At 38.7% G+C, this 11,777-nt stretch overlaps 1 protein-coding gene across 1 annotated transcript in view; it reads right to left on the bottom strand.

The window, feature by feature from the left end:
- Nucleotides 1–1,013: 1,013 nt before the first annotated feature.
- The window catches only part of PTPN13 (protein tyrosine phosphatase non-receptor type 13), a gene marked incomplete at its 5' end in the record, with an annotated part of 85,814 nt that continues 75,050 nt past the window's right edge, over nt 1,014–11,777 (bottom strand). The window contains 10 exons of the mRNA XM_084285815.1: nt 1,014–1,668; nt 2,636–2,698; nt 3,842–4,057; nt 4,591–4,928; nt 5,646–5,736; nt 6,354–6,502; nt 7,713–7,816; nt 8,745–8,800; nt 10,018–10,100; nt 11,359–11,535. Coding sequence (XP_084141941.1) covers nt 1,591–1,668; nt 2,636–2,698; nt 3,842–4,057; nt 4,591–4,928; nt 5,646–5,736; nt 6,354–6,502; nt 7,713–7,816; nt 8,745–8,800; nt 10,018–10,100; nt 11,359–11,535 — 1,355 coding nt within the window. The 3' untranslated portion in view covers nt 1,014–1,590. The remainder of the gene's footprint in view (nt 1,669–2,635; nt 2,699–3,841; nt 4,058–4,590; nt 4,929–5,645; nt 5,737–6,353; nt 6,503–7,712; nt 7,817–8,744; nt 8,801–10,017; nt 10,101–11,358; nt 11,536–11,777) is intronic.

Raw genomic sequence — 11,777 nt, 5'->3', positions numbered from 1 at the left:
GTGTTACTGTGACAAGTGAAAAAGGCTCTTCCTTTTTTCAGTCATGCTATTGCTAGTTATATTACCATTAATAATATATAATGCCATTAAATAAGCTAGATGGTGACTGTTCCAATGTTGGGACAGCAGAACACTGTGGGGTATATGGTGGTTTCACACCGGTAGGTAGCTCAGCACCACCACGCTGCTCTCTTGCTCCCCCTCCTCAGACAGACAGGGAGAAAATACAATGAAAATAAAGCTCAAGGGCTGAGCTAAGGACAAGGAGATCAATACAGCTACTATTTTGAAGAGTGAAACCTTGGAGAGTCACAGGTCTCTGAACTTATTTTTACCCTTGCAATGCAGAATGCTTCTAGCAGTTTTTCTATCATCAAAAAATGCCCACAGAGCATAAAGCTAAGACTTCCTTTCAGAACAGTTGGCTGTTTATAGTATCACTAAAACACTGAGTTACTCAGAACTCAGTATCCTGCCTTCCCCATCAAACGTGGCTGGTTTAAGCAGAGCAGGTTCCGTTGTTGTCAGCTCACTGCCACAGCATCCAAGTACCAACCCACCATAAAAATGTGATGCAGGTCTCAATGCCCATGTATGCCAAAAAACAGGGAGGGAAGGGAAAATACCTCTTCCTTTCACCACAGTGTGGAAGCTCTCTAGAAGGGAACCCACAGTTCTGCAGCTTTTCTCAAACGGATACTGAAGAACAGGCACCAGGAGGGCCCTTTTGTTGCCAATCATGTAAGAAGTGTAGCAACCACAGTGTTGGGGAAGGATGCCCTGTTAGGCCAGGGAAATCAGGAAAAGGACACAAAAATACCCAGATCCACCAATCAGTGTATTTTAAGTGTATTTTTATTTACAGAGTAGAGATGCCTAATAAGTTATAAGGTTAGGCATCTGATAATTCAGCTTTTTTTTTTTTTTTGTAAAAGTATATAAATATATACATGAAACTCTATCAAGTAAACATTATTAACTGTGATACTTACAGTAAACATTCACTACCATCCTTATGCTAAAAGGCATCTCTTAAAAGCTTAAATACTGATTTCAAGATACCCTCTATAAAATAGTTCTAACTGTACTAAAAGGACAAAAAAAGGCTGTGCCATAAACAAGCTTTTAAAAGAAACTAGTAAAATGTCTTCGTAATAAAGTTGACCAGGCCAAAAATACTGCTTTATCCCACCCCCTAAGAAACAAATACCCCAGAACAGTTGCAGAACTGCAGGAGGTATTATAAGATTACTTTTTTTCTTCATTTTTTAATTAAAATATTTTTATTTCAGTACTTAATCACATATTAAGGATGCTGCAAAAAATGCAGCTTTTATTAAATATTATTTACTGTTATACAAGTATCTCACAGATGTGTCCATGGGCGTAAGACACTAGTGGTATTGCAAAAGCTATCCCTTTTCCATATACTATATACCTTATCTGGAGTGATGAAGAGACTATTTAGAAAAAAACATTTGACAGCAACTGAAGAAAATGACTGGAATAATATTAGCAGAACAAATAAAACAGGTGAGAGTCTTTAGATCTCCTTGCTTCCTTGTTTTAAAAGCACTTCCATTCAGTATTTTATTTCCCTCTCTGTTCTTCCTGTTGGAGATGGTTCAGGACATATAGGACAACTTGATAGCAGAAAATGTACTGATCCTGCAAGGGAAAGGAAACCAGAGTACACATGAAAAATGCTTGCACCACCTAAGCAATTTACTCTCACTTGCCACAGCACTTGATTTCAATACTATTTCTATAGTAAAATAAGCCAAAAAAAAAAAACAACAGACAATTGAGAAATATACAACCTCAACTTTGAACAAGGAGAGGTACTTGCCTGCCACTAGAAGTACAGTTTTACATGGGGCATTTATCCCTCCTTTCGCTTCATTTTTGATGCGAAATAGAATAGACTAAACACTTCACAGGAGCAGAAATGAAGACAGCAAGTGACCTTTAAAGATCTTTGATCATTCCAACTAACAGAGAACTCAGATTACTATCTGAGATTAACTAATAGAGAACTCATATTACAGGGCATCTTATCATCTTAAAATCTTAGGTTTTATAGGTCAATACAGGTTTGAGAGCTAATCTTTGTTTTGTGGGAGAGGTTGAGGCGATGGTTCTTTCTGGTTTATTTTTTAACTGCAGTTAGACAAGTCCTTCATGTTCAAAAAGTGGTGCAAATCCAAAGTAAGGTTAAACAGCTCCAGATCCAGATTACTCCTAAGACACTCAATTTATTTCTAGCTGAACACCTCCCCCTAAAAGGTGGTTTCAAGAAGTCTCCAGTAGTTTCAGCAATTCACAGCAGCTATATAGTTAGCCTTTCTCTTCAGCATGCAATGAAACTCTTTTTGACAAAAAAAAAATCATCTGATTTCTACTCTAACACATGTTTTAGAAGAAGAAAACCCTAACTCCAGCTCTTACTATTATTTTTAACCACAAATTGAAAGAGCACAAAGCATCCGATTTAATTCTCCCAACACAAACATCCCATTAGAGAACATGAAGACAACCACTGCGTGCCTTACAAAAAGCTTCCTGGCACATCAGAGTTAGAATTCCAGCATCTTTCCTGTAGCTGGAAGGCTGAATCTGGAGAAGCCAGACTCACCTCTGTCTGTACCATCCCATGCCTCTGCAGACGCATCGTGCGCACCAGGTCTGAGATGTCAAACTACAAAAACAAACAGCGAGTGAAATGTTGAAAGAAGACATACTGCATGTAAGAAAATGAGCATCACACAGAGGAATCCAACTAGCTACACGAAACATTTTGTAGTGAAACGATTTACAATTCAGTGTATCCTGCATACGTTTGGCAAATTACCAGCATGAGCTGTCTTGGAGCGCTAAGGATTTGGCCCTCCTACACCATATACCTTTCTCTTTTTTCTTTCGCTGTGTGCCTCTATTGGCTCTCTTGCCTATGCATACTAGGAACCGAGTGTACAGAAAATAGAGCCCCTCATCCCAACCTAACACAATGTTTTTAACTTCTACAGGTCTATACTAGTTCTAGACATTTAGTAGGTGCTTGGAAACCCTGCTGATGACATTATAGCTCACCAATACGGAATTCACAAAAACACTGGTCCAGTGAAGGATACAAACATTAAGGAGGCTAGCACCCTCCTGTGGATCACCCTAGAGAGCAGGGTGCTGTCTCAGAATGAGGTGTTTGCACTGTGTGTTTTTGATGTTTTTTTGTTACTTGTTTTAAACACAGAAGTTACACTGTCACTAAGATTGGGATTCAGTTGCCTAAACACACATTCTGCTTGCCTTTAGCAGCTCTGCAACTGTGCATCAACCTCTGGCTCATCAAGCATCACATCTGTCATCTCTACCATCAGTTACCACAAGGGTTTCTCAGATCTGTCAGTACATCCAGCCAGTAAGGCAGGCATTTTAACTCTTTTCCTTCACTTGCCTGAGCTCTTGTGGTAATATACTTGTATTCCCAAGCCACACTCTGAAAATCTGCTCAGTAGGTCTCCTTGCAGCACAACCAAATATGTTAAGTGGCACCTCATACAGCATTACCGAGCTTTCAACAATCAGGACACTTAAAGAAATTCCCTGACCTAATCCAAGAACCCAATGTTAGATCTCTCCCTGCACCCTTCTGCATCCCCATCATCATTAAAGAAACATTTGCATGGCTGCTGCTGTTTTACATCCTCGTTTATGTTACACTAAGATGTGGCCTACATGCTGACCTCAAAAGCATGGCATTTTCTTAGAATGACTGATTGACTCCCATTGAGCAGTTCCTGCAAGTCAAAAGCACAGCTTACCCATCCCTCCAGGTACTTACATCGAGGTCTCTGCTGATTAATCCCAGAACTACATCTATACATATCAGGGTCCCTGACCGGCCAATGCCCGCACTGCAGTGAGTTACAATGGGTCCCGATTTGTAGACATGCCGCATGTAGGAGATAAAAGTTAGCAGGTCGTCTGGTTGAGAAGGGGTGTCATGGTCAGGCCAGGCAATGAAGTTCAGATGGGAAATGTGCCGTACTTCACCTGTCTGAGGTTTAAGAACAACAGGAACAACGAAATGTTACACAAAGAATGAAGAAAAAGATGGGTAAGTTCTCAAAAGAAGCAGTTTCTGAAGAGATGGATTTGCCCCATGAAAGCGGTCTCTAATCCAGCGAAACAAGAGAAGCCATGAGCTCAACTCCTAGCTGAGAGTTAAACTGTATAAGGTTCAATGTGCAGGCTGAATTAATCATACACAGGAATGAACCAGACAGACTGAATAATGAGTGTTACATCCTGATACATCTTTCTGTTTACATGACCAATGGCACATAAGGAGCCACATTAGCATCATAAAATCAGCCCCTGGCCCATCAGGCCTTCTCTTGTAAAAAGTCACCAAGTAGCACAACTTGCATGGCAGAAGAGTTGCTCAGTAACATTCATTGGCCAGAGAGAAGCTCCATGTTACACCTCCACATGGACATTGCGATTGCAAGCAGGCAAGCCACAAGTATGAGAACTGAAACGTCGGCACCCAGGAAAAAGTTCTCAGCATGCCAAATGAGATGCACTTACCTGAATCTCTTCTAGCTCCAGCACTCTAATGATAAAGCCCTTCAGCTGCTGGAATCTTACAAGAGCAAGCCGTAGTCTGTCAGTTATCATGGTGGTTTTATTGAGTACATCTGGCCAGTAACGCTGGCATTTTATCTTTTCTCCTTCAACCTCCTGAGTCATCATGGCAATCACAGTACATTTTTGTTCCCAAACCATTTGCCAGAAATCTGCTACAGTAGTAGGGAGAGGTCCTTGACATGCAATGTAAATGAACTCTTCGTTCCCCACTGGCATGCGAATGAAGCTGGCATTGATGTATCCACCTTCAGTCCCAAGAGGTACTCTAGTGGTATCATCTGCAATCCCAACATGACAGAAATACTTCAATGCCATGCGTGCACATCATCAGACCTTCACAGAATAGAGATGCTGAGCCTTGCACACTCACATGCTGCTTATCTCCAAAGATGCTTCCAAATTTTATTAAAAAGAAATCCCAAAACAACAGGAAACAATATAATACTTGCTTTAAGATACAAGTCAGTACTTCTTGAAAAAAAGAAGATAGCTAGGGGAGAAACTTAACTAACAGGCAGGCTAAGTGACTAAAACTGCATCACCTTTGAAACTGAGTTGGAGTATTTTTCACTCAGAAGTAGCCTCCGTCAGTTCTCACTACTCCTCAACTCATCTCCCAGCTAACAAACCAACTTGTATTGTAAGAAACTTACTGGCAATTGCGTATACGTTTATTCCCAAATGTCCATGAGTAAAGCTGATAAAAAGTTCTCTGGTTCCATAAATATATCTCATTTAATAAATGGAATCTTCTCAAATAGCCGCCAAACCCATGAACATCCATCCCTACCCACCACATGAATTTGTTCCTTACCATTACTAAACTGCTTTATAAATATTCAATTTAAACTTGTAGAAAATGACATATTAACTTTTCCCTACTCAGCAGTAGAACTGGGACCGGGAATCAAACCACCTCAATTTGTGATCCAGTTCATGTGACTGTACAGATGGAGACAAAATATCAACACAGTGTCAGATTAGTTAGGACTTACAAGGAAGTATGTTTTTGTATCTGTTCTTCTTCCTGTTCTCCTTTGCTTGTCCAATCAAACACTGGTCCAACGGTTTTAACTCTTGAAGATTCTGTAAGGGAGAAATAACTCATACGTTACAATGCAATGAATGACGACAAGTGGTAAAGCAGTCTCTCAAAGACACAAAACAAATAAAATAATCCTACTGTGGATATGCACAAAAATTGGGTCACAGAAAGGAAGCTAATGTCAGATACCTAAAAAAAATACACCAACGTGAAACAAACCAATGAAAAAAAAAAGTGTGATCTAGTAAATACTTCATCTTCTCCTAAAGGAGAGTTTAACAATGTTGAGACATGAAAAGGACTGTTTTCTCATTTCTGCAGCTAGATTTTGCAGCATTTATTTACCTTATCCTTGCCTGCATATTCATTCAGGATAGAGAAATGAAATAAGAATTTACCAGAAATTTGCTAAAAATAAGAATGATGTAAACACATTTTTGAATTGAACTGCCAGCTCCACCTCATCTCTCAGCAGCTGGCGGGGGGAAGGGAGAGATGTTTGGTGAAGGAAGTCTTTTCATCCTTTTAAAGAGCTGCAAATCAAAGTGCTGTGGTCTTTAAGGCAGTGATGAATCAACCATTCTATTTCTAACTGTTTCATCCTGTTAAAAAGCAGAGTTTTAGAAAACAGGACCTAAAAGGACAAATAGTTACTCACTTCAATCTCTTTAGAAGGGACTCCCTGTTCCAGCAATCCACGCAACATCCTGATGACAGACTTCAATTTGGCTCCTGAGTACTTGCCTCCAGGGAGTACATTCACAGTAGGGAGCGAAGAGATCTCTTCATTTGTCACCAAAGGGAAATCTAGCACAAAAATAAGGCTGATTTAAATGCCTGTATAAATAGCTAAAATTAAGGCAACATAAAATGCAGTGCGGTGCTAGATTTCTTTGTTACTGTTATATATGGTTTTCCTGCTATGCAGGGGTGACTCATACATTATTATCTTTTGCAAAAAAGGCATGACCAATAAAGCATCTTTGAGTGAAATGGTCTTTTCAATGCTATTTGCTACCTCTGTAGATAGTTTCTCAATTTGACAGGCAAAAACAAACTAACAAACAGCAAAAAGCAAAATTGGCTTTCATTAATCCAGGTACCAAATAGAATGTTTTCCTGAACTTACAATAAGTAAACTAAAATAAACTCCATATATACTTTAAATGTAGGTTCTTTAAAACAATCTACAAAATTCATAAACATAAACATGGATGAGTTCAGAAGTCTCCAGTTAAATAAATATCACGTCCTGTGAATTCATCTGTAGCACTTATAGTCAAGATAGCTTTTAAATGTTAATTGTAAGATGCATTAAAAACATTGTTTTCTCCAATAAAGCCTGCTTCCTGTAAGACCTTCAGTGCTCCTCTGAAATGAACAAAAAAAATCATAAACCAGAAGTCTCTGCTATTGCAATTAAGTGTCTTTTCATCTACTAGCTTAGGCAAAAGGTTTACATGGATTATTCTTTACTTCTTTTAATGAATACAGAAACTACAGACACAATGCTACTGTGTATGAATTTCAGGAGCTGACATCTCTAATCCTATCTCAAAAGGAAAAGACTAGCTTCTGCCAAACGCATCAAACTTAGCAGTACTTCACCCTGCCAAATTGAGCAACAGTGGAAAACAGACTCAATATAGAGGGAAAATATTGCACAATTTGAACACGTGGGTACTACTACAAGCACACAAGGTGTTTGATCACGGTTAAACCACACAAACCATCAAATGTTGCTACAGTTTTTGTCAGACAGATACTATGGGAGAGAATTGGTTTCAACTGTACTACAACTAGAGGCCAAATCTTGACAATACTTGTTCCGATCAGCTCTCACACAGATACTACAGCTGCAAAGATCCTTTCCAGTGGGTAGTGGAGCTGTTATATTTCCCATTATACCTATCGTTACACCCTCAAAACACATCCTAGACATTTGACTATTCAGTTCTGACATAGTCTCCTTAATGTGATCCTCAGTTTTCAATTGATTATTTGCTGAAGTTCTTGCCTTTATTTACATGTTCCTGGTTGATTGATTCAATTGGCAATTCATCACTTCCCCACGTGATTTCATCTTCATCTGCTTGACTCAAGGGAGGTTGTGGAGGTGACCTACAGAAGACAAGGAACATATGGAACAACACCCAGAGATAACACACTTGCAATCTAATGAAATAATATCAGGAGGTAATTTGTAGCTACAAGTTCTTCTGGACCAGATCCATACAAGTGATCTCAAAAACAAAAAGAACAAAATCCACCCACACCCACCCACTTTTTTTTCAATCACCACTGGGGATTTTAAAAAAAAGATGACAGTGGGGAAAGAACTTGGACAATATTACTCTAGTAATAATCATCACTGCAATTACACTTCAAAGGCAAAGATGTCAAATAACATCCAATAGAATATTTGGACCATTCACATAATTCAACACAAATGTACTAGGGTACCTATTTTAAACTGCAAGTATTCTACCTTTGTTGAGAATGGCAATAAAAATATCAAGTATCTATACAACATAACAGCACTGTTTAAGCCAAGATTCAACTCAAACTTTCCAGAGGCTTTATTACAACAGAAGCACATACATCTTGACTGAAGCACTACTTAGACTAAGGACAAATATTAGCACAGAGAAACCACTGTGTGAATTTCCAAGATTCAAACTGTCTCGAAGCAAAAGCTGGTAACGTGGCCAGGCGCATCCTTAGTTTTCCATATAGGAAGAGGAAGCCCCAAGCACCCAAGTGGAAACAGACTGCACGCATGTCCTAATTACATGTTAAAACTATATATCAAAGGAATAAATACAGCCAGGGCACGGTAAACCACAGAAGGGTGACTAATGTTCAGGTGAATTATAACCTTTTCAGTAACAAGAACAGGCAAATAGCAATTCAACAAGACATTACATACAGAATTATCCATATCCCTCTTTCCCTTGCACACACATGTATGCTATATTTGCATTATAACAGCTCTCTTCAGAGCTTCATATCTCATGGGTTTACTTTCAAGCAACATTAGAAATCTTACCTTTCTGGCACAGCTTTTTCTTCACAATGGTCTTCACAACCATTTAAGTGTGTTGGCTAGTGGAAGAGAAAAACACATCAAGATCATAGTCATAAAGCTCATCCACTCTAAATTATCAAGGATGTGAGCAGGTATAGAGAGTTTTTCTGAAGCTGACTAAGTTCAGAGCATCAAATAACATAAGACTTTACTATTTTAGCTCACTAATGCAAAATAACAGAGAAGAACACCGAGTACTTGGAAGAAGGCTGCACTGTAACAAGGCCAACGGCTATCTTAAAATTATTCCTGACTCATGGCAGCGGTAGAGCCATCCACATTTTTTCCAGTTGACTTTTTTGTTTGTAATCTTAAAAACCTCCTATGAGGCAAGTCTGACAGTGAACACTTTGGCATCCTGAAAAGCCACCACTGCCATAAAGAACAGAACAAGGCTTTACCTCTAAATTCTAGGTACTCCTATACATGTCTTCCTCAAAAGACAAAGATGACTCAGCAAAGAAGAGGGCATTTAAACTCTCCTTTGGAGAAAGAACAACTCTCCGAAAGGATTTATGCTTATTAGGCCATCCTGGAAGTTTCCACTGTCATAGTCAATTTTACTTTTGGATCTCCTAGAGAATGCAACAGAGACATTGCCATTTTGTCTCTCAGCTCTCCCTGACTGGACACAGAAATCCACAACAGCTAGGATATGGCAGATACAAAGGAGTTCTGATAATTTGAAGTGTGAAACCATACTAGGGCATCTAGTGATCGATGTAGAACAGGACATGTAATAATGCAGGGTAAATCACATGTAGAAGGTATTCAACTTAATGAAAGAATTCTAGCAAAAAGTAAGGAGAAAAGAGGCCTAAAATTTGTATGTTGCAAAGATAAATCTACACAATATTCATTGTGACTACTTCCCTTATTTGAGCAGGAATCAAGGCAACTTGAGATGAAATGACTGAAGTAACACTAATGAGGTATTTTATCACTTAAAAAAACACATGGAACAAGACAAAAACTAGTTCTACGTGAGAATAAGTTTATGTTAATTCCACGCTTTGTTCTCTTGCATAATTACTTTATTAAAGAGTAATCATACATTAGTTCAAAAATAACTTTTTATACACCATTTAAAGCTACTACTGACAAAGATAATTTCATTTAAAATGCACGTTAAGGTTATTTCCACAAGGCCTATACAAATAAGTAAAATAATAAATTAAAACAGACTGACACAACAAAATCTGCAGACATGTCTGCCAGCTTATTGCCATCTCACCTCTGAAAAATCTTCAGGTAAAGACGACCCATCACAGTCAGTATCTTCAGACTTATCTTCTATCAACTTCCCATTAATTTCTACTGTAGCAGGAGAATCAGAATGCAGAAGATACAGCATGAACACAGTGAAAGTTATCCTGAAACTACCTTCTCAGACATGTATTCCTGTGTAGTGCCAAACATTTCTAACAGGATTCACAGGTGCCAGAATAATCAAGGAACAACTTTCAAGTCCCTTTACTACCAGCGTGCTGGAGAATCAGACCTATGGCTTCCCCCTTAACTAGAAGAGTTGTGATTAAAAGCGAGGTTGTTCGCAAAGCTAACAGAATGTATTCTGCCACAGTGTAGCAGATGGGCAGGCTAGTGCTAGGAAATCAGCGGATTCCCATGTCAACAGTGTTTCTGCAATTCAATTACATTTAGACCAAGTCCTAATCAAACGTTCTGGATAAAAACTGGCTGCTATAGCAGTTCTCTACTGCCCTGTCTTAAACATACAATATATGTTCACTTGCAAAGAGTGAATCACAGCTAAAAGAAATTGCAAGTAGTGGAACTCAAATAATATTCCTCAGGTAAGGTCCTGACATAGCCAGAACCTTAGTATTGCCTGATTTTTAATATAATGACAGGTGACAATAACCCAATGAACTTAAAGAGCAGCAAAAAAGCTGAAGTAGTTACAATTTTGGAAGGTTTATCTTCAATTCTGAAAGGAAACTCTACACAAGTTAGCAAGCATCTTGCTTGAGCAGTGGGGAGCATCCACAGTGTGACACCACAAAGTACAACAAATCATACTGCACACTAAGTTTCAGTTAGTAACAACTGCAGCTAAGGAGACAAACAAAAAAAGAAAAGAAAGCTGCACAAACAGAAGCAGCTACTGAAAAGCTGCACAGTTTTCCTAAGAGATAGAGCATGCTGGAACAAACAGTTTGGTTTTGAGAGATCTCAACACATTTCCAAATTCTGCAATCTGAGATCAAGGCAACACTGGAATGCCAAAAGTATGATTGCAGCTAAATAACTAGGTACCTAAACAGTAGTTCCACTCATGAAACAATTTGAGAACAGAACAGGATTCTTTCTCCCAGATTAGTACTAGATACTAAATACATAATACTAATATTATACTTTTTAATAATAATACTAAATACATACTAAACTGCATCTGAAGTTCACTGGAAACAGCAAACATTTATAGTCTACTTTGGAAACTATCACTTCAGAAAACAATTCAATGTCACCTGTCACACTTGCTGCAGTTTACTCAGCACCTATTTCACAAGGCATGTTGTTTCTAGTCATCTGTTCTAAGAGTGGCTCACAGTACCTGGCAGATGATCTTCTGATGTGGCCTTCTTGACGTGTAGAAGGTTCTGGGCCTCTGATGTAGCGTTATTACGATTTAAGAGGTTCTGGGCTTCCTCATCTACAACATCCAACAGGTATTGGACAACTTCATTGTGATCGTCTTCATCATAATATTCATCATCTGGAACCTCTGTTTCTGAAAAACAGATAGTATAAAATGTCAATTTTTCCCAAAATGGATTGGGGGCAGATGAGGAGGAGAAAGAGAGGGGCAGACACCAAGGCATTATTCCTAGCTGCTATCATGGCTTTCCCTCATTTCCCTCTGACACAAAATCCAATTTTTATATATCTACTTCCAACATGAAATAATTTCTCAAGAGCACACCACGGGGCTTGAAGATGATCTTTTAATGTTGACTGCCAACCTAGCTTTGA

The sequence above is a fragment of the Netta rufina genome (assembly GCF_964035555.1).
Source record: "Netta rufina genome assembly, chromosome: 4".
NCBI lineage: Eukaryota > Metazoa > Chordata > Aves > Anseriformes > Anatidae > Netta > Netta rufina.
The sequence above is the reverse complement of the archived record's forward strand: the minus strand, read 5'-3'. Positions and strand labels throughout refer to the sequence as shown.